Source organism: Doryrhamphus excisus, chromosome 21, assembly GCF_030265055.1.
Source record: "Doryrhamphus excisus isolate RoL2022-K1 chromosome 21, RoL_Dexc_1.0, whole genome shotgun sequence".
NCBI classification, from domain to species: Eukaryota; Metazoa; Chordata; class Actinopteri; order Syngnathiformes; family Syngnathidae; genus Doryrhamphus; species Doryrhamphus excisus.
This window is the reverse complement of record NC_080486.1, coordinates 5,828,991-5,852,832: the sequence shown is the minus strand read 5'-3', so window position 1 is coordinate 5,852,832 and position 23,842 is coordinate 5,828,991. Positions and strand designations below refer to the sequence as shown.

Sequence of the window (23,842 nt, the reverse complement as noted above, 5' to 3'; positions counted from 1 at the left end):
TGGCTTTGCATTTTCCATTAAAAATCTTCTTCTTTCTCTTTGGGCTTTTCCCTTCAGGCGTTGCCACAGCAAATCAATCTCCTCCATCCAATCCTGTCTTCTGCATCTGTCTCTCTCACACCAACTACCCTCATGTCCTCCTTCACTACATCCATAAACCTCCTATTTGGTCTTCCTCTACGCCTCCTACCTGGCAGCTCTATACACAGCATCCTTCTAACAATATATTCTGATGTACTCGTTCCTGATCCTATCCATCCTGGTCACTCCCAATGAGAACCTCAGCATCCTCATCTCTGCTACCTCCAGTTCTGCTTCCTGTTTTTTCCTCAGTGGCACTGTCTCTAGACCAAACAACATGGCTGGTCTCACCACAGTTTTGGATACCTTTCCTTTCATTTTGGTTGTTTTCCATTAAAAATCCATCTGAAAATGATCTGATCCAAACGTTTTCATGTTTAATGTCAATCATCTTTATTTTCATATGAAATACATTACAAAAAAAACTGGAATGCAAGTCTTCAAAACATATACAGCTCACCCACCTTTTACAGATATACAATTTCGATAAATAATACTTAGAATCTCGTCAGGATATATTATAAATAGATCGGATTTGTGAAAGTACTTCTGCTACTTAGATTTGACAGCTACAAACATAAAAATGGATCACGTCATTGCACTACCAGTATTGAAAAAACAATCCAAAGATATCAAAAAACTATTCCAGCTTTCAAACTCACAGTGTACAATTAATGAAAAAAACAAAAACAACAAACATGGAAGATAAATTTTATATTATTATACTTTTGGAAATAAATGTGGATCATTTAGTATGCAACAGTATTTGTATACAGCATTAGCACAAACACTTTAGACAAGAGGTGTCCAGCCTGACCCACTAAGAAATGGACCACAATCAACAACTCAGATAATAAAACACATATATTGGTTTTCCAGTATAGTGAAATTGCATTTTTTAATGTCGGGGCCATAACATCCGGACTATTATTATTTAATATCACAAGTATATTGTTTTTGTATTATTGAGTTTCCAATATTTTTTTTGGGTCATTTTGCCAGGGCTAAATATTTGTTCAATATCTACCCATGAGCTGCATATCCTCAAATCGGGGCTTCAATTTATCCTTCCGCTCCTTAGCCCCTTTTACTGGTTGGCTGGCTACTACAATCATGACAAAGCCAGCGTTCATTACAAAGTGTAGTTTGTTGCAATTTGACTGATACACACCATTCCAGGATACAATCATAAGTGGGAGTTGGGTAAATGCTACTCATTAGTCTCCTGCACACTTTCATAATTTTTATCAGATGCGCATATTTTGTAATTATTAATGATCGGAAATTTTGTTAGCCTGAATGCGTTCGCCACCTCTGAACTTTTGAGTGGCAGCTCACTCAACCCATCAATTGTATTATTTTGTTGATATTGTTACTGATTATTGTCTGATACTGTTCACTGAGAAAAACACGAGTTTTACAGACATACTGTATGTGTGATTGACGAAGACTCTACATTCACTGATTCATGAGTGGTTGATGAAGACTCGAGTTTTACTGAATCATGGGTACTTGACGAAGACTGGCATTTCACTGACTCACACGAAGACTCGAGTTTCTCTGACTTGCAGATGCTAGACATAAAATCAAGTTTATCTTACTTGGGTATCTGACGAAGACTCCAGTCTGATTGACTTACGAGTGTTCACTGACTAATGTGTAGAAGACTCAGGTTTCACTGACTGATGGGTGCTACATGAAGAGTCAATTTTCACTGACTGGTGGGGTTTTGACAAAGACTCGAGTTTCACTGACTTGCATGTGCTGGATAAAGACTCAAATATCACTGATTCACAAGTACTCAACATAGACTCTGATTTTACTATGTTATGGGTACTCGGCAAAGACTCATGGGTTTCAAGTTTCGCTGACTCTTGAGCACTCGAAGAAGACTTGAGTTTCACTGCCTTATGGGTGCTAGATGAAGACTCGAGTTTCACTGACTGACTAGTCATCGATAAAGACTTAGTTTTCATTGACTCACAAGTGCTCGGTGAAGACTTGAGTTTTACTGACTGACGGGTGCTTGACGAACACTCAAGTTTCACTCACTCATAGGTGATCAACGAAGACTCGAGTGTCACTGTCATGAATTTCAATGACTTGTGGGTGCTTGACAAGTACCCTCAGGTACCCTCAGACAAAACCCTCGGGTTTCAATGACTCACGAGTGCTTGATGAAGACTCCAATTTCACTGACTCACAGTACTGGCTGAGTATCCATAGCTGCTGAACGTGTTGCATATAAGTTTCATAGACTCGGTGTTTTCGACGAAGACTCACATTTCACTGATTCACAAGTACTCAACAAGGACTCAAGTGTTACTGAGTCATGGGTACGTGACGAAAACTCGAATTCCAGTGACTCACGGTTACTTTGAAAATACTCGAATTTCCTGACTCAAGGTGCTTGATGAGCATCTACAACTGCTGAACGTGTTGCACATTAGTTTTTCGGACTTGGTGTGCTCAATGAAGACTCAAGTTTAACTGATTCACAAGTACTCAACAAGGACTCCTTTACACAGTCGTCGGTACTCAGAGAAGACGAGCTTTGTATGGACGATGACTCAAGTTTCTCTGACTCGTAGTGGTCAATGTAGAATCGAGTTTGACTTACTCGGGTATTTGATGAAGATTCAAGTTTCCGTCACTCACGGGTGCTTGACTAAGATTTAAGTTTCACTGACTCATGAGTGCTCAAGACGCGACTTTCATGACTCATGGGTACTTGAAAAAGATTCGATTTTCACAGCACTCACGAGTGCTGGACGAAGACTTGATTTTCAGGGACTCACAGTTACTCTGCGAAGACTCGAATTTCCTGACTTACAATGTCTACTGAGCATGTCCAGCTGCTGAACCTGTTGCCAATGAGCTTTGCGACAAGTGAATCGACTATCCGAGTAGGGTACACAGTAAATGACAAAGTAATAAAGTAAAAGTAACCACTCAAAAACAGTTCAGTTCAGCTGAAGTGTTTGCCTTATGCATACAAAAAGTCATATTTGTGACTTGAATAACCACAACACAGCTTCCTATTCTTTAGGGAAAACCTTGGAACTTGCCAACTTAAAGTCTGACAAGTCGAAATGTATCATATGAAAGAGAAAAACAACAGTTTAGAACCCGGCTTCCTGAAGTGTGAACCCTGGGGAGAGGCGCTTGTTACGTTTGTTATCCCACAAGGCATTTGTCAAGGTTCCAAATGACAGTTTTGTGCTGATGTTTGTCTCCGCCATACACGGAATAATAAACCACTTTTCAGAGGGAAACGGAGAGAGAAGCCAATTCTGACAAGGAAACCATCTTTAATCTGCAACTAATTGGCAAAGTACCATCCCAGTTGGAGCGAAATGTCCTGCTCATTGCGTAAAATGTTTTTTTTCTGCCTATGTCTGTCGCTGTATCTTTCTGTCTGGAGCTCATTTAATTCCGGCAACATCTTTTTTCTTGCTAAATCCAGCTACCTGGAATCTGAAATAGCTGAAAATGACTGAGCTTATCTGAATTCACTCTTTTAAAACAGTGGAAGGATTATGCAAGAATAATGTCCTAAATGGCTTGGAGTCTCCGAAATATACGGAACTAAACCAAACTCATGCATAAAAATGATTGGCCAATGACTTTGGGTTAAATGTGTGACTGGGTATAAGATTGCAAAATGTTTGGGAACCTTTTTCCCCGATAGTAGATCATGGAACTTTAGTTTATGCTCATCACTAATGCAGACAGCCAATCATAACAATAAACACAGCTAAAACAATAGAAAAAGTCATAGACTGGAATTAATCTGCTTGTCTTTACTGAACTGATGATGCCAAAAACTGATTGTCCTGAACTAACAAAATGGCACCAGCCACTCATGTTCGCCAACGAGTCTTTTCTTTATGCTATAATGCAGATGGTATACAACAAGCAATAAAACTTTAATAGGATGGACTCTTCACAGGCTATCATTACTGCAATGTTCTATAAATTATAGGGGAAATTATCATAAATATGCATGAAAAATGTTTGCTGCACTGGTAACAAAAAGGCTACCCTACAATTAATTTGCTCTGCTGCATTGGAATGGACTGACTCTGCAATGTTATGCAATTATGGGCTAACATATGCTGGTCTCTGACTGCTCGCTTATTTGTGATATTTGCTACTGTGGGTTGAATTGTTGATGAAAAAAAATACATCTACATAAGTATATAGTGTATTTACATAAACAAATCAAAGGCAAATCAACAATCTTGAAAAAAAATATTGATATAAGCAATATTGACACTGTATTGACTTTAAATTTGAAGTATTGTCTAACTACATTACAAATCTAAAATAAATAGACGCAACATTCAACAGCAGTAGGTTGGACTTGTCCTTGAATTAAAATCTCAACAATAATAGGATTTGTGATGGGGATCACTTCCATTTTCGGTAAGGAGTTCGATATCGACAATTAACATCATTCATAAGCCCTGCAGCCACACAAGGACGATGTCCGATTATGTGCTCATGGTGTTTGAATTTCTTTTAAAAATTGCTTTTTGCAGATCGGGATTTGATTCCCCGCTTGGGTATTTCGTGTGGAGTTTGCATGTTCTCCCCGTGCATGCGTGGATTTTCTCCGGGTACTCCGGTTTCCTCCCACATTCCAAAAACATGCTAGGTTAATTGGCGAATGTGAGTGTGGTGTGAATGGTTATTAGTCTACATGTGCCCTGTGATTGGCTGGCGACCAGTCCAGGGTGTAGCCCGCCTGTCGCCCGGAGACAGCTGATGGGATGGGCACCAGCATGCCCACGACCCTCGTGTGATGAAATGCGGTGTATTACGTGATCAAGAATCAGATAAGCATCAACATGAGTCTTTGCTAAAAGTAATTAGCAAAGCAAACGTCAGCCCCCAACAGGCCTCCAATCCAAATATAATTAGTTGTACAAAAAAGGGAAATAGATGTAATTACCTAGATCCTATTATCTAGGTGAGGTCCGTATTTTTTGGTTTATTTCGTTTTTATTTGGGAGTGGGGGTGTTGTGGTTTTTCCATTTCCTTAATGAACTGGGACCTTAACGACAAACGAACCCTCTATTTTTTAATCAAGATTGATTGGGGTCATCTAATTAATTAATCATGATTAACCATGTCACAACACGTCTCAAATTGGCCCAGTTTTACTGTTTATTTACTAAGACTTATCAAATCTTACATTTTTATCAAGATTAATCAAGGTTATCAAATTAATTAATGGTGATTAATCCCCATGTCACAACATGTCTCAAATAGGCCCAGTTTTACTGTTTATTTACTGAGACTTGTCAAATCTTAAATTTTATCAAGATTAATCACAGTTATCAAATTAATTAATGGTGATTAATCCCCATGTCACAACATGTCTCAAATAGGCCCAGTTTTACTGTTTATTTATTGAGACTTGTCATATCTTAAATTTTTATCAGATTAATCACAGTTATCAAATTAATTAATGGTGATTAATCCCCATGTCACAACATGTCTCAAATAGGCCCAGTTTTACTGTTTATTTACTGAGACTTGTCAAATCTTAAATTTTATCAAGATTAATCACAGTTATCAAATTAATTAATGGTGATTAATCCCCATGTCACAACATGTCTCAAATAGGCCCAGTTTTACTGTTTATTTATTGAGACTTGTCATATCTTAAATTTTTATCAGATTAATCACAGTTATCAAATTAATTAATGGTGATTAATCCCCATGTCACAACATGTCTCAAATAGGCCCAGTTTTACTGTTTATTTACTGAGACTTGTCAAATCTTAAATTTTTATCAAGATTAATCACAGTTATCAAATTAATTAATGGTGATTAATCCCCATATCACAACATGTCTGAAATAGGCACAGTTTTACTGTATTTATTTACTGAGACTGGTCAAAAAAAATTTTTAATCAAGATTAATTGTGGTCATCAAATTAATTAATCGTGATCACCACATCACAATATATCTGCAATAGTACTGTATTTTTTACTGTATTTCATTTAAAAGAGGATAAATAATGGGGCAAAATTAGAAAAATATTTGTACATATTAACAGTTACAAATTAACTGTAAATTAAATCAATCAATCAACACATACGTCTGAAAAATCTATTTTACCCACCTTACCTAACCTGGTTTCTTTAATAGCAGAATATTTACACCAGACTTTAAGCTTGTTATTATGAGCAATGAGAAGTTGTGTTCAAGGACACTGTTTTGAGTGAATGGTGAGATTTCCAAGCATACTTAAATGCAGCATTAAGAGTTAGAAAGTGAGTGATAGGAATATTCACTTATTGTTTCTCTTTGCATTTCTATTTATTTAGCTCACAAATACACGCAAAAAATAAAGACGTTGTTGTGATGTTCGGCGTGTCTGTGAACGCATCTTGTGGTCTGCCCAGTGATAATGAGGAAGTGTCGATGCAATGATGAATGGACTTGAGATGTGTTTGTTTGGAGTTGGAGATGCATACAGTATATGGTGTTGGAATTGTACTGCTGTTGGTGTGTTCAGGTCAGTATAAAGTTATAGTAGAGCATCAGACACTGTGTGACTGTGTGGGGGCGGGGGGGGCACACTCTGCTGTCATCTGTCGTCATAGCCAACGTCAGAGCATACCTTAATTAATGACACGAATTAGTTATCAGGCGTTATTTTTGGCACAACAATTAGAGCCTGACAATTATGAGTGCGCCTTAACGCCTCATGGCCTCAAGGACACAGAGCATGATGTTGTTCATTGCTCTGTGTGCATTATATGAACAAATAACAAAACAACATTTTTTTAAGTGTGCAGGATTAGAATGTATATGGCTTCAAGTACACGACTGTAAAAAGTTTGGGAACCACTGGAGTAGAGGTATATAGATTTACATCATCATCTTACATCCTAATTGTCATCGACAAATATTCATTCTTGGCGTACAAAAACCAACATAAATAAGTTCTAATTACATTGGTGCTACTATTTTTTTTATGGCAACTGGAACCATGTTATTTAAAATAAACCCAGTATACCGTATCGCTCTCTGCTGATGTTATGACCACCAATTTCATAACTATGAATCATGTGGAACCCATTTCAGTTTGACCCAACATATGAGGTTATGTCTGCCTCCAGTGCTGCTGTGCTTGGGCAGGAGTCAACAGTCACACATGAATCAGTGATACAGTACATCGTCTCTGGAAGCGAGTAGCACCTCTGTCCGTGACTGCCGTGGATGCCATCAGATATTGGGTCCTTTGCTGTAATGTTCCCTGAGGTTGTACGTCTGATAACACATGGATAGGTCACATACCCCCGGTATCCCCGGGTGACCCCTTTTACCCGGATCTCCAGGGGGTCCTGGTTCTCCAGGTATTCCTTGGTTTCCAGGCTGGCCGACTCCATCAAAGCCAGAAGGACCTCGAGCCCCTTTGGAGGAAAAGGACTTCTGGTACTGGGATTCATGTACAATATATGCACAAAAGGTGTTTTTTGCATACCTGGCTGTCCGGGTGGTCCTGGACGTCCCTGATGACCTTCTCCTTTGCTGCCCTTGAACCCTCTCGGCCCGATATCACCTAGGGTCATAGTGAACAGTAAACGTCAACATTTGTTGTTTTCCCCCTAGTCTAGTTCATTTTTATGTATTAATTATGGAGATAAATGTCTCTGATGTTTACATTTCCCCCAACAACCTTCTTTGTGACAAATGCATTCAAATTCATTCATTCATTTTTATTCATTTTCATATTCATTCAACCTAGCATGTTTTTGGAATGTGGGAGGAAACCGGAGTACCCGGAGAAAACCCACGCATGCACGGAAAGAACATGCAAACTCCCCACAGAGACTCCCCGAGGGTGGAATTGAACCCTGGTCTCCTAGCTGTGAGGTCTGCGCGCTAACCACTCGACCGCCATGCAGCCCTGCATTCAAATTATTTATTCAAATTATTCACATTTTTAATGATACATTGCAAATAGAAATGTTAATGTGCTCTTCCAGCAACCAGCCAAGAGGTGTCTGACTCTTGGAGTCAATGAATGACAGTCCTGGCGTATATATGGCGGATTTAAGGTGTTGCAGCATAACTCAGTCAAGCAGGGTCTCCCTTTCAACTCGTGTCAAAAGCGCAGACTTCAAACCGCATATAAGTATTTGAATGGTGCAAAACGGTCAAGTAAAAGCAGACTTATGGTGAATAATTTTTGCCATGATTTCGTCTTCGTGTCGTCATGTTTGTTTCATATTTGGATGCGTGTTTGGTGAAGTTCATGCAACATGACTTGTATCATACAAGTATTCTGAGAACTGTATCTGCATTCTACCAAATAGAATTTTGCTATTCACAAAATACACATACTCAATAATAAATAATAATAAGTAATAATAAGTAAAATAATACTATTTTATACAAATTTACAATCCGCAAGGCATGCTGGGTAATTTCCTGTTGTGGAAATGTGCTTGTGGGCTTGCCAGCATGCCTTGTGGGTTATACATCAGCAAAAAATATATATATATTATATATATGTTTTAGGGCGGCACGATGAACAAGTGGTTAGCGCGCAGACCTCACAGCTAGGAGACCAGGGTTTAATTACACCCTCGGCCATCTCTGTGTGGAGTTTGCATGTTCTCCCCGTGCATGCGTGGGTTTTCTCCGGGTACTCCGGTTTCCTCCCACATTCCAAAAACATGCTAGGTTAATTGCCGACTCCAAATTGTCCATAGGTATGAATGTGAGTGTGAATGGTTGTTTGTCTATCTGTGCCCTGTGATTGGCTGGCGACCAGTCCAGGGTGTACCCCGCCTCTCGCCCGAAGACAGCTGAGATAGGCTCCAGCACCCCTGCGACCCTCGTGAGGAAAAGCAGTAGAAAATGAATTAATATGTTTTAAGGCTGCAAAACCCATCACCATACTCTTACACTTACACTATACCCTTTTCTCTGGCAGGCATTACCATTTTCTCACATCTCTTTCTTGTTTAAAAACTCTCAAAGTTCAAATTTTGTTTGAATTTAAATTTGAGGTATTATGCTTTTGGCATTTTCTGACCTATAAATGTTGTTTAAATGTTGTATTCTCATGTTAAACGATGCCAACGCATCAGATAATGAGTTCTACTGACGTCACCGCAACCCAGACTTCTTTCTATGGGCATGCCCAGTTGAGTAATGACTACCAATATTTTATTTTTTAATTTTGAGGTAAAGCTAATTTTGTTTGGCTTAGGCAAGCATCAGGCAGAAGTGGTTGGAGTTTCTGATTCCTGGCCAGCAAACAAAAATATGCTCATCTGTCATTGGGACTATTTTGTGAACATGGGCCAAAACGAGGCTGGACTATCCACCAAATTGTTGCTGAAGTACTTTGTTGTGTTGAAGAGTAAGAAGAACATTCATTCATTCATTTTCTACCGCTTTTCCTCATGAGGGTTGCGGGGGTTGCTGGAGCCTATCCCAGCTGTCTTTGGGCGAGAGGCGGGGTACACCCTGGACTGGTCGCCAGCCAATCACAGTGCACATATAGACAAACAACCGTAAGAAGAACAATCTGTAACTATTTATCAGTGTCCTAACTGTGTTTATTTTGTGTAAGTCGTCGAATAAAAGAGGTTCGGCAGCTGTACGGAAGTCTTCGGGAGCGCTTGGGAGTGTTACCAATTAAAACAGAGTGGGCTCGACGGGAGGCTATGTCCAGAGGTGGCAGAAATACCATCCAAACACTGCAGGAAGAGGTGCAGAGTCTGGAAGCTCTAGAAAGCTTTCTGTGTGGGTTATTGTTGTAGCTGTGCTATAGGAGTCCAGAACATAACAGTCCAGAATACAAAGGCCGGAAAATTAGCATAATAGGTACGCTGTAAAGGTTGGATGAACAAAATGAGTTCTTCTTAAAGGGCCAGCATCAGACTTTAACATCCATATACTGTTAAAAAATCCACAAAACACTGTTTCATTTCAGTACAATATTTAGCTTGATCGTTGCTGATGTGTAAATATTGACAGTGAAGACATTGTGCTGCGTCTTGATCAATGTAATGAATGTTCTCCGCCACAGCAAATATTATTTTATAGGTGCTCTTCCCTTGAACTAACAAGGTGAAATCCCATTCAGCAGTGAGATGTCATAGTTTGGCATCTTTCACGGATGATTAGCCACTTGAAGGGGTGCTAAATCAAAAGGCAGCTCATTAAGTTGGTTTTGCACGCCGTATTTATTTGATTTTGCTCTGCTGGCTTTTACTGGTGTTCGCTTGTTTAATAAGCTTGTTTTACGGGGCGCACCGAGCATCAACACATCCAATTTGCTAGCTGTTGGCACCATTTTGATTTTAATCGCAGCTGAGAGCTGCTGTAAATTTGCCCCGGCTCTTGTTTTCATGAAGAGATGTTGTCATTTATTGTTATTGCATTCATCAGGGCGGAGAAGACTGAACATCTTTGGTCCCGTTTCAGGAAAGCAGAGCTGACCGCTGGCTCAGAGGCAGCACTGTCTTCTCGCATTGACCTGTGGTCCGGATTCATCTTTTCATATGTTGGTGCCTAAAGGAACCATTCAACGTTACCTTTGAGGCCCGGAGAACCTTGCAATCCAGGAGTTCCTGGGTATCCCGGAGAGCCAGTCCTTCCAGGGTGACCTGGAATTCCCGTGGAGCCTTTAGGTCCTGGTGCACCAGGCTCACCGGGGAGTCCTTTCACACTTTGGCAGGGTTCACACCTCGTTGAAGAATCCATGCTCCGGAGGAGTGCAGGGAGTTGAACTAAAGGGCAGAGTAAGCATAGATCACAGCATGCATGCATGAAAGGAAGACTCCCTACTGTAAACTCATGTACAATTGAGTAAACACAGGAAAGCTTTTCCTTTGTGTCACAAACATTGTCAGAAAGATCTCTCTTCAGACTGATCTGCCAAAAGACTGAAATGCCAGACTAGTGATGAGACTTTGTAAACAAATGTGCTTCTATTCTTGTCTGAAACCTTTTTGCATACCTTTTGACCACAATAATCGACTATAGCAATATACATTACACTATATACTGGGGATGTCTGATAATATCGGTATTATTGGACAAAATTATCACTTCGGACGCATTATCTTTTGCATAATACAGTAAACCTCAGATATATCGGATTCAATTGTTCCCACTGGTTTTGTCCGATATAAGCGAAATCCGTTAAATGCGTATACCGGAAAATGATTTTATCCGTTATAAAAAGGCACTTCCTTGACTATGTTTCCAATGTACCTGGACGTGCAGGCAACGCTGCAAACGCTGCAACTGACGTCGTATAGCGGCTTGTCACGATTCGGTGAATCGGAGCGCCACGATGCGGCCACCCGATATATGCGAGGGAAATTTAATGGAAATGCATTGGAACGGGACTGGAGATTTTGTCCGAAATAGGCGAAATCCGTTATAAAAAATCCGATATATGCAATGAATTTTTATTGGAAATGCATTACAGAAAAATCGGTTCTTTTTTATCTGTCCGTTGTGAGCGAATTTCCGATATATCTGAGTCCGATATATCCGATGTTTACTGTAATTTTAATTTCTTGGATAATGTTTGACAGTAAATGTAAGACATGCACTGTGTGTCCTAATGAACGCTACAAAACTATTTTCACTGACACATTATCAGTGCTCAGGTTATACACAGTACAGAGTACACAGTCCTACACAGTCCATCTTCACCTCACAGACAATAGCCACGTATACATGGACCCAAATATTCCAATTCCATTCGGTTTATTTGCTGAAACGGAAAAAATTTAACCTTTGTATACACCTCATTCCGAAAAAAAAAGTGCCAATCCGAATTAATATATAATCGGATTCACAGGGGTGGAATATTCCTTTCCCCAATCTGATTGAGGTATCTTGTACCCGCTCAATCGGAAAGTTGTCAGACTGCGTTCTTCTTTGTGGTGTTTTTCTTCTTCTGTTGTTTATTGGCGGTTGGCAAGCAGCTTTCGTGTGCATTAGCGCCATCTGTGGAACAGAATCTAAACCCTTCTATACGCCATTCACAAGTCCAGTTTTATTAAAAAAGAAAATACATATCTATATAAAACATGTGCCGTGCTTAATTATAAAATATTAGCAAGATTGAATTTGATCTTTTCCTGTTTAAATTTATCCCGGATGCGTTCTTTCTGCGCATGCTCAGACATGGTGAAACACGCAGTTCGAGACATTCTTCAGTTTTAAAAATGGAGGCGAGCAATCGGCACTGGACTGCTAAGGAAAGTTTGTTTTTGATTCAAACTAAATTTCAAGACTGGACAAACGTAAAACTCGCAATACGGAACAAAACTCGGGTAAGTCGGTATCACGTGATGTTAATGTTTACGTTTTACTGCGCATGCCCCATTGACTATTCTGGTTGATTATAGCGCCGCATGTAGACAAGCGATTGGAATATTCCTTTCCATGTATACCATTGCTTTCGGAAAGGTCATTCGGAAAAAGAAAAACTCCTCATGTAAACGTGGCTACTGTGAGGTAATCAAACAACTAGCTTGTCAACTCCAGTCATAAATCATCACCGAACTGCGGCTAATACAGGTATTTACCTTTTTTTTGGTCAGGATTTTGTTGTTTTTTTTAATAACTCTAGTTGTCGACCTACAGTTTTTCACTCTTTTCACCTTTCCGCGGCTGTCTCCATCCATGCCAAACATACAACAAATAGTCAACATTAGGGCGAGAAAGCGGGAAAGTGGGGAAGGTTACAAGGGTTACGTTACCGGATGATGCTACTGCTACTTTTACTGGAAAATAATAGAATTAAAGAAAATCAGATGTTAATGCAAGATCATGTATATATCGGAATGATGTGATTATATTCGGGGGTGTCGTGACCCCCTTTCCCCTATTTTAAATTACACACCTGCTTGCAATTCTTGTACAAAACCCCACTGCAGTTATTATGGTATTCTTACTCCAAGACTTTTGGTTTTTGCTTTATTTCCAAAAAAAGGAACTCATTTCAGATCAACATTTGCAATAAATGTGACTTTTGTAATTCATTCAGCCTATCCCAGCTGTCTTTGGGCGAGAGGCGGGGTACACCTGGACTGGTCGCCAGCCAATCACAGGGCACATATAGACAAACAACCATTCACACTCACATTCATACCTATGGACAATTTGGAGTCACCAATTAACCTAGCATGTTTTTGGAATGTGGGAGGAAACCGGAGTACCCGGAGAAAACCCACGCATGCACGGGGAGAACATGCAAACTCCACACAGAGATGGCCGAGGGTGGAATTGAACCCTGGTCTCCTAGCTGTGAGGTCTGCGCGCTAACCACTAGACCGCCGTGCCGCCCTAATGAAACACATTTAAAGTATAAATTGATATTGATACTGTAAGATAATTGATGATTCTGCCTCCTCAGCACACAACTATGGTGTGTTCAAGGACGTTCGACCAAAGTGCAAAATCTAAACGCTTGACAAAGAAACAGTGAATCAGTGAAGCATAAAAACATAAACATGTAAACCCCTCGGCACTTCACGCTTCAAATATATATACTGCATACCATATATACTGCAATCAGAAGCATCTACCTCACATAATGTGCTGTGACGCAGGACTACGTGTTCTTCCACCTACGTGTTCCTACGTGTACATAAAAGGTCAAAATACATAGGATGTGTTCATGTACAGTTCAATCATTGACAAACTAGCATAGCCAGCTCATATATAACATATATATGTTCATCAAAAAAATGTCTCGGTTGAAGGCTGAAAGCCCATTTGAGACGCCCCATCACCATAGCAACCACATGTGGCATACAAATAACAACAGGTGCTTAGCTTAGTAAGAGAGACAGCATGCACACACACGAATAGCCCTCATGTAATTCTCCACGCTCCTCTCTGCTTCCTCGCATTTTCAGCATAACCAATCAAAATCAATGGCACAGCTGTCCCCTCCTCAGGTTCTCTCACCGCCTTCCCTACCCTTTTCATTACGGCTAATTGTATCTGCTCTTTGACGTCCATTGCAGCTGCTGGTGTGTGAATGAAGACATCATTATTTCTCAGAGGTGGGAACAAGTCACAGTTTGGCAAGTCTCAAGTCTTTGATCTCGCATCTCCAGTCAAGACTTTGAATGGGGATGCATTGTACTGCACACAGTCAGAGTCAAGTTCCAAGTCATCAGTGATATTGTCAAGTCGAGTCCAAAATTATTAATATTGTGACTCGAGTCAATACCTGAGATGACTTCAGAATATCTTAAAACATTTGGTTTTCGGTTTAATAACATCAACTATTAGTGAACTTTTTGGAAATGCCCACCAATATTGGCTGCCCCCTCGGTCCTAACAGCTCAACTGTAGCAACCATAATGAAGGATAAAGATTTTACTAAGTTGTCCTTCCAGACCAGTCTGGGGCAATACTTTAGAACATTCATTCATTATTTTTCTACAGCTTATCCTCACAAGGGTCATGGGTATGCTGGAGCCTATCCCAGCTGTCCTCGGGCGATAGGCGGGTACACCCTGGACTGGTGGCCAGCCAATCACAGGGCACATATAGACAAACAACCATTCACACTCACATTCATACCTATGGACAATTTGGAGTCGCCAATTAACCTAGCATGTTTTTGGAATGTGGGAGGAAACCGGAGTACCCGGAGAAAACCCACGCATGCACGGGGAGAACATGCAAACTCCACACAGAGATGGCCGAGGGTGGGATTGAACTCGGGTCTCCTAGCTGTGAGGTCTGTGCGCCAACCACTCGATCGCCGTGCAGCCCTACAAATTGTTTTCCCCGGTCCCCTGGTGGGCCGTGGTGGTACTGCAGGTGGGCCATGAGAGGTCATTAAAAATATGATAGATTTTTGCAAATATTATTTGAAAAACAATTTTTACTGTAAAATATTTATTGCACGATTTTTAAGAAATATTTATGGGCCTAATTAATAATCTATTGAGTGTTATTGACCTGTCACAATATTTTAGGAACCTTATAAATTTATTTATTATTATTATTATTATTATTATTATTATTATTATTATTATTATTATTATTATTATTATTATTATTATTATTATTATTATTAATAATAATAATAATAATAATATATTGTTCAAATGTATTATTATTATTAATATAATATTATTCTAATTTGTATTATTATTATTTTTAATAGCAATATTAATAACAATAATAATTTATTATTATTATTATTATTATTATTATTATTATTATTATTATTATTATTATTATTATTATTATTATTATTATTATTATTATTATTATTATTATTATTATTATTATTATTATTATACGTTCTATAGTGCTCTGAGAATGCAGCATTTCGTCCATGTACTGTTTATAGGACAAAGGTGGGCCCATTTTAGATTTTCAAGTGGGCCCTGAGTTGGTAAAGTTTGTGAACCCCTGCATTAGAAGATAGATCTTTTTATTACAGTTACATTTAATTCTTGTATTTTACTTATTTTTAGGATTTAGGAGTTCATTTAGTTATTCAGTCGTTCAGAAATCTGCAGGGAAACTGATGCGCCACGAATATCTGTTTTAAACACATAGTTCGCTCCTGTTCCTCCAAACCCTCCTGCTAGCTTCACTCTGACTTATTATCTGATTTTGGATCAACATTTGCAATAAAAGTGACTGTCAAAATGAACATTTAAGCCTGTTACACAATTTAGTTGTGTTTTCTGTGGGAAAAAAAACTGCCTTTATGTGGGAGTGATGGGGGGTGAATTGAACAAAAATCCGGAAACTGACCTCGTTCCAAACCCGAGGACCACCGAACACATACTACTACATTTCACCTGCAAATAAATATGCAGCTGAAAGGTTGTGAGTTCCTAAGAGGTATGAGAACATGAATAGTTTATGGGGTTGCAAGGCATTGAATAGGTTGCAAACCACCGCCCTGGAGTTCCACCATTAACAATTTTGAGCAATGCTACATTATCTTATTTTATTCACACATTGACCTTCATGCCAGGAAAACCAAAAGGTACTTACTGCGAAGGACATCAGTGCAGAGCCTTGCAAGATGCTCATCTGAGGGTGACCTGCCCTGAAACACAAAAGCAAAACTCAAACAGGCGGCAGGTTTAAAAGATTGTCTTAATCTTAATCTAGCCTTGACATTCACAGTGTAACCCCGCTGCTCCCAAACATGACTTTTTCATATCTTGCTAGAAATCCAATGTTTACAGAGGCAATCATGACAACATTTACTCACTGGCTTTCCGGGATATCCAGGCTGACCTGGTTGACCCGGCAGCCCATCCAGGCCGGGAAATCCCCTGGGACCGACAGGACCCGTGTGGCCCACGTGGCCCACGTCTCCTTTTTTACCATTAAACCCTCGAAGACCTTCATCGCCTTTCAATCCTTTCTGAAGGAGGGTAGAGGAGAGAAAATCTCACATGATGGTGATAGCACATGTTTAGCAAGAGTCCGTCAAACAACTTAAGACTTCCATATTTGGGATGTGTCAATTTCACAAAGGCAAGGAGGGGTATTCAAACTGCAGTGCAGAAGCTGTGTGTGACCCGCAGCTTGTGGAACGTGCCATTTTTCAAAACAGGGTTGTCCAATGTGTGGCTCAGGGGCCATTTGTTACCTGATGGTTGTTTTTTAATGGCTCTTGGTATTTGTAAAATACAATTCTACCGCTTTTCCTCACAGGTCGCGGGGGTGCTGGAGCCTATCCCCATCTGTCTTTGGGCAAGAGGCAGGGTACACCCTGGACTGGTGGCCAGCCAATCGCAGGGCATATATAGACAATTCACACTCCACACAACCATTCACACTCACATACATACCTACGGACAATTTGGAGTCGCCAATTAACCTAGCATGTTTTTGGAATGTCGGAGGAAACAGGAGTACCCGGAGAAAACACGGGAGAACATGCAAACTCCACACAGAGATGGCCAAGGGTGGAATTGAACCCTGGTCTCCTAGCTGTGAGGTCTGTGCGCTAACCACTCGACCGCCATGCAGCCCCACTCAAAAGGGGCATGATAAATGTACAAACATGTACTAATCTGAGCAATGCATTCATTGGTGCCTCCCGTGGCGCTGCATTGATGTCAGCCTCCCTCTGGGCTCCCTTTGGTGTATAGAGGCAGCATTGCAATGCCAAGATTTCTCCAATGATTAAAATACAAATTATCACGTGATGTAAAATACAATTAAACAACAAAACAAAAATGTTGAAAATGGACAAAAATGAGCAAAAAAAAGTGCAACGAAAGGAGAAAAATATAGAACTCTTTGATTTGTCAGTATGTGACTCTTGGTGGAAAATGTTTGGACACCCCTGTTGTAAAAATACAATTCATAAAAGTACAGAAATAACTGCAAAAGCGGGTGGAAAAAAGCTCAAAAAGGCATAATATTGGCACATCCAAAGTATGACCTGGGGGCCATTTTATTAAAATGATGATGAATGAAAGATTTCCATTAAAAGCATAAAAATTAGATATCAGATAATATAATTTTGATCAACAAACTGCAATTATTATTAAAGCTCCCTTCATGCAAAGGGAGAGATTGGCCTATATCAGTTTTGGGTTGATATTGGTATCACTACTGGACAGTATAGGATATTAGTAAGAAAACCAATATCGAGGATCTTTAAAAATGTGCTATTGTGTCTTGAGTCCCTCTTAAAGTCCCACTGGACTTGTAATTAGGACAGTCCCTTCTCATAGAAATGCATTCAATGTTATCACCTCTAAAGCCCTCATTAAATGGTGGTGGTTACAATGAAAGGCAGGTAACACACAGATAATGCAAAATGTTAAAAAGTTAATTGGACTCTTTCTGATGGGTATTTAACATATTTTAAGTGTTAGAATAACATTTGCATAAAATATGCAAATCAAAGTCACCATTTACTAGTGACTTTTGCAAGAGACCTAAGGAGCATGGGTGATAATTTTGCTGACATGGTTTTCCTCCGTTTATGCATGCATTTGTGAAAAATGTCCGACTATATACATGTATAACCATCAATCAGCTTTTGCAAGTGATGATGACAGAATTAACAATACTACAACAAGTAGACATAAACGTCGGGATACGTACCGAAACGCACTGGCCGAGGGTGGAATTGAACCCTGGTCTCCTAGCTGTGAGGTCTGCATGCTAACCACTCGACCGCCATGCAGCCACGATCGAACATGTATGTTGAAAACCACTTAAGACTTAGAGTAGAGTTGTCCTAGTTTTTTAGCATAGTTGTCTTTGAAGACTTTAACTAGCGCTGTCCTATCTAGTATTTGAGCATCCGAGCAGGGATGCTGGAGCTGCAGCTTCTGTTGTGAAGTAGTTTGTTTATTTGTTGTTTGTTGTGTATTATGTACACATTTCATCTTTGAGTGCATCGCTTTGAATCAGTAACTAGAATCCTGTCTTTGAATATTCTCATTCATTCAGGGCACTGAATCAATCGCAACCCGACTGTTCACGTTGTCTAAGAAGATAGACTCCTTCATCAGGTCATGCTAAGTCAAAACTAGATAGGACGGTTGTCTTAAGTACTTGGACTACAGCTGTCCTCTCTGAGTATATTTCATCGGCTCATAGATTAGATAGAACACTTGTCTTGGAAAACTAAAGCTGCAAGCAGGCTACATCAGTCATGTTCCAAGGAGCTCAAAGACTGGATATTATTTTAGAAAACTCAAAAGTAGAGCTGTCCTATCTAGTCTTTGAGCATGACCAGATGTAGCGTGCTTGAATGCTCATAGACTAGATAGGACACTTGTCTTAGAAAACTAAAGATGCAAGCAGGCTACATTAGTCATGTTCCAAGGGGCTCAAAGACTGGATAGGACAAATAGGATAATTATTTTACAAAACTCAAAAGTAGAGCTGTCCTATCTAGTCCTTGAACATGACCTGATGTAGCGTGCTTGAATGCTCATAGACTAGATAGGACGCTTGTCTTAGAAAACTTGAGCTGCAAGCGGGCTACATCAGTCATGTTCCAAGGAGCTCAAAGACTGGATAGGACAAATAGGATAATTATTTTAGAAAACTCAAAAGTAGAGCTGTCCTATCTAGTCTTTGAACATGACCTGATGTAGCGTGCTTGAATGCTCATAGACTAGATAGGACACTTGTCTTAGAAAACTAAAGATGCAAGCGGGCTACATCAGTCATGTTCCAAGGAGCTCAAAGACTGGATATTATTTTAGAAAAGTCAAAAGTAGAGCTGTCCTATCTAGTCTTTGAGCATGACCTGATGTAGCGTGCTTGAATGCTCATAGACTAGATAGGACGCTTGTCTTAGAAAACTTGAGCTACAAGCGGGCTACATCAGTCATGTTCCAAGGAGCTCAAAGACTGGATAGGACAAATAGGATAATTATTTTAGAAAACTCAAAAGTAGAGCTGTCCTATCTAGTCTTTGAACATGACCTGATGTAGCGTGCTTGAATGCTCATAGACTAGATAGGACACTTGTCTTAGAAAACTAAAGATGCAAGCAGGCTACATTAGTCATGTTGCAAGCAGCTCAAATACTGGATATTATTTTAGAAAAGTCAAAAGTAGAGCTGTCCTATCTAGTCTTTGAACATGACCTGATGTAGCGTGCTTGAATGCTCATAGACTAGATAGGACACTTGTCTTAGAAAACTAAAGATGCAAGCAGGCTACATTAGTCATGTTCCAGGGAGCTCAAAGACTGGATAGGACAAATAGGATAATTATTTTAGAAAACTCAAAAGTAGAGCTGTCCTATCTAGTCTTTGAGCATGACCTGATGTAGCGTGCTTGAATGCTCATAGACTAGATAGGACACTTGTCTTAGAAAACTAAAGCTGCAAGCAGGCTACATTAGTCATGTTCCAAGGAGCTCAAAGACTGGATATTATTTTAGAAAAGTCAAAAGTAGAGCTGTCCTATCTAGTCTTTGAACATGACCTGATGTAGCGTGCTTGAATGAAGACTGACTTAGACAAGAGTAGCCCTATCTAGTCTTTGAGCATGACCTGATGTAGTGTGTTTGAATGCTCATAGATTAGATAGGGCTACTTTTGTCTAAGTCAGTCTTCATTAGTTCTTGCTATGAAGTATGAACTGACTCTATACTAGATAGGACAGCTCTAATATCACTTAATAGATAGGTCCTATCCAGCCCTAAAACCTAAGACCTATGTAAATATACTAGCATGCTTAAGTCAGCTCAGTCTTCCCAGGCAGCTGTCCTATCTAGTGGCAAAGCGTTTTCTAAGACAACCCGAACAGTCTGATTGTATTGATTCAGTGCCCTGAGAACACAACGCCCTGGATGAATGACAATATTCACAGACATCATTTATTTTTGTAATGATTTAAAGTGATACACCGGAAAATGAAATGTGAATGTAATACACATCAACAAACAAAACAAGTACTTCACAATAGAAGGAAGCAGCAGCTCCAGAAATTGTGATTCCCCAGACAGTAGAGTAAAGTGTTTGCTATTTCAAATGTGATCGCCTTTGGAAAAAAAATGCTTTTGTGATGTATATTTTTGCCCAGGGGGGTTAGATTTCCGCAGGCCTAAAGGTATTGGATCTGTAAGTCTTCCAAAGAAGCCACAAAGGCTTGTCAGGGCTGCTCACTGTGGGGCAGAATAAGAGAGAATGGATTATATCTAATACTGCAAAAGTCTAATTTGACATACCTCTCCTTCTCTTCCTCTGGGTCCCACTTGGCCCTGATGGAAGAAAGGAAGGGGAGCAGAGGGGGTGGGGATGAAAAGGAGGAAGAGAAAGAAACAGAGAAAGACATTAGAAATGAGTGCTTACATATCAAAGGTGTCAGAGGAGTGATGCTCACAGCTCTGCATTGGTGATGCAGAACTCTTATTTTCCTGTCAGAACCGTTGGCTTACACAACATTTTAGATTGCTTATTCCGCAGCAATCTCTAACACTCCTTTTGTACTTGTTGTAACATGATGAAAAATGCAACCGTGAATCTTTTATTGCCTAGAAATTCTGTTTTGGAGGATTAAACACTCGAACATTCTATATCTGGGACTCTAGGCGTGCTCCATTTCCAGTAAAAGAAAAAAAAACTTTTTCATGAATCCTTTGTGACAACAATTAGATTTACATGCACACATTATTCCCTTTTTTCTCCCTGATCATCCTACTGACAGATACCCTCACTCACCACCTAGAATTTATACATAACCAAAAATGGGCATTGGATATTTGCTAATGTAGTTCTGTTTGTTTCTGTTTTTTTGTTTTTCTGTAATTGTCATTGAAATTGTTGTTGTTGCTGTTGTTTTTGTCTCTCTCTGTATTTTCTCCCTCTTTTTTCTTTTTTCTTCTTTTCTATCCCCTCCTGCTCTGATCCGGCTGCTCCAAATTTACATCACAAAAAACAACAAATAAAGCCAAATAATAGGGGTGTTATTTCTCAGGATGTTTGATATTGGCTTTTTTGCCAAAAACCAATATGCCGATATTGTCTAAATCGAAATTTTCCGATACTGATATATGTAACATATCATATTCGACATGGTGGACTGTTGTACACAGAACCGATATTGCATTTTTATGCTGATATCGGGACGATAATTCAGACATTCCTAGTTATTTCATGTCTAGAGCAATTATTTTCAACCATTGTGAAAAATCATCAGGTATGCCGTTAGGAATTATCCTAATTTATTCATCATTTTCTGCAAATATTATGTCATTGTCGAGTGTCCGTGGTGTAATGACAGAGCAATGTAATATTTGTCCATGTGGCAACATGTCACCGATTGCCTCGTTCCTCCAATAAACTTAGTGATTCATGTGAGTTGGTTAGTGGTGTGCCGCAAGATTTTTCCAATGTAAAAAAATAATGCCAAAAACTGAATATAGAAGGTCATAAACTGCTTTTCTATGCTCGAATTTAGAAAATATTCCATTTATAAATAAAGAATCCTACATTGCAGAAATTCACTTATCACAGTCAGATCTGGAAGCAAATAACTGCGACAAACTAGGGGTGACTGTAGTGATATTATATAACTATTACTGTTCATTCTCATTTACATATTGATATAACCTAATACTTTGTTGATACAGGCATGTCAAATCAGGTTTTAATAAAGAAAACTGACTCAATTGAATCTGAAAAAGTCATTTACAATCATCAAGTTTTCTGAATATTTACTACAGGACTGTGTGTGTCTACTTTGACAAATTGTGCTTCTGTTCTCTCATTCATAAGCATGCCTCGCAAACAGTGTCTGGATTAGCAATAATATTGCAAGAGGAAATAATGTCACACAGCAAATCACAGCTTGCAAATTACATTTTTCTAAACAGGCCCCTTGGCGACTCATTTTAGTCATCCAAGTGCTGAAGGAAGAAAATGAGTTTGGTCTGTATTTAAACAGGTGTCTTTTGAGATTACTTTTTCGATTAGATGCTTGATGAACCAATATAGTGGCGATGGCTTTGAAGTGAATACTGATGCCGGTTCGGTTTTTCTTAGACGTGTGTCAAAGAAAGGGTGACCTTGTATCTTAACTCATTCGAAAATGTTGCCAACTTTTCAGTGAGAAAAATTGCTATTGGCTGTCATGGAAGTCATTGTCTAATTTGCATACCCTTGTACAATGCTGTTGGGAAAAAGTGAAAAAAGTGAGTAAAAACAACTTAATTAGTTTAACAACTACAAATAAACTTGATTCTCCTTCGAAAATTTGTTAATTTAAAATTGCGCCTCTCAAAATTATCCCGTCACAATGATGCAAGAGGATGTACAAGTTTTTTTTATCTCCTTTAATAATAAAAGGGTTCATTGTCATTACACAGGAATTTGGATTACACCAGTGGTGTCATTAGGCCTATTTTAATAATTGTATTTTTTTATATTTTTATGTTATTTTATTATTATAATAATTTAGAAAATAATTTTATTATAATAATAGAATATTATATATATATATATATATATATATATATACATATATATATATATATATATATATATATACATATATATATATATATATAATAAGAATGTAATAATCTTATCTAATAATTTAGAAAATATTCCATTTATAAATGGCTTCAGCCCCCTAAAATGTTCCTAAGTCCCCCTAAATAATTGTATATTTTTATATTATTATAATAATTTAGAAAATATTGTAATTATAATAATATAATATAATATATTAATATCAATATGTATAATATAATATATATAAGAATATAATAATCTAATCTAATAATTTAGAAAATATTCCATTTCTAAATAGCTCCAGTCCCCCTAATATGTTCTTAAGTCCCCCTAAATAATTGTATATTTTTTATATTTTTATATTATTATATTATTATAATATATATATATATATATCATAATATTTTTTTACAAAAAAAATCTCTGACAAATTCTATATAATGGGGCAAAAGCAGGCTAATAAGCAAGCCAATAGTCATAATAATAGGTTAATTAATAATATAATAATGATTATTATATAATTGATTGTCCACTGGACAGAATGGTTGCAGAGCTTGAGCAGCGGTTTTGCAGTGTAGATTGTGCCTAAAACAATTCAGTATCTCTAATAAATCTGTCCAAAAGTGGGAAAGTTATATCCCGGTTCTTGTTCGTTATTTAAATTTTTTTTATTTTTGTTTTTTATTTTATATTTTTTATTTTTTATTTTTTATTTTTTATTTTTTATTTTTTATTTTTTATTTTTTATTTTTTATTTTTTATTTT

At 38.5% G+C, this 23,842-nt stretch overlaps 1 protein-coding gene across 1 annotated transcript in view; it reads right to left on the bottom strand.

Annotated features, from left to right (window-relative positions):
• Positions 1–546: 546 nt before the first annotated feature.
• Positions 547–23,842, bottom strand: part of LOC131109145 (collagen alpha-1(XXII) chain-like) — a 60,026-nt gene continuing 36,730 nt past the window's right edge. Inside the window, exons 15-20 of the mRNA XM_058060809.1 lie at positions 20,791–20,823; positions 16,345–16,500; positions 16,122–16,176; positions 10,658–10,852; positions 7,588–7,665; positions 547–7,516 (exon numbers count right to left, since the gene is read on the bottom strand). Coding sequence (XP_057916792.1) covers positions 7,329–7,516; positions 7,588–7,665; positions 10,658–10,852; positions 16,122–16,176; positions 16,345–16,500; positions 20,791–20,823 — 705 coding nt within the window. The 3' untranslated portion in view covers positions 547–7,328. The remainder of the gene's footprint in view (positions 7,517–7,587; positions 7,666–10,657; positions 10,853–16,121; positions 16,177–16,344; positions 16,501–20,790; positions 20,824–23,842) is intronic.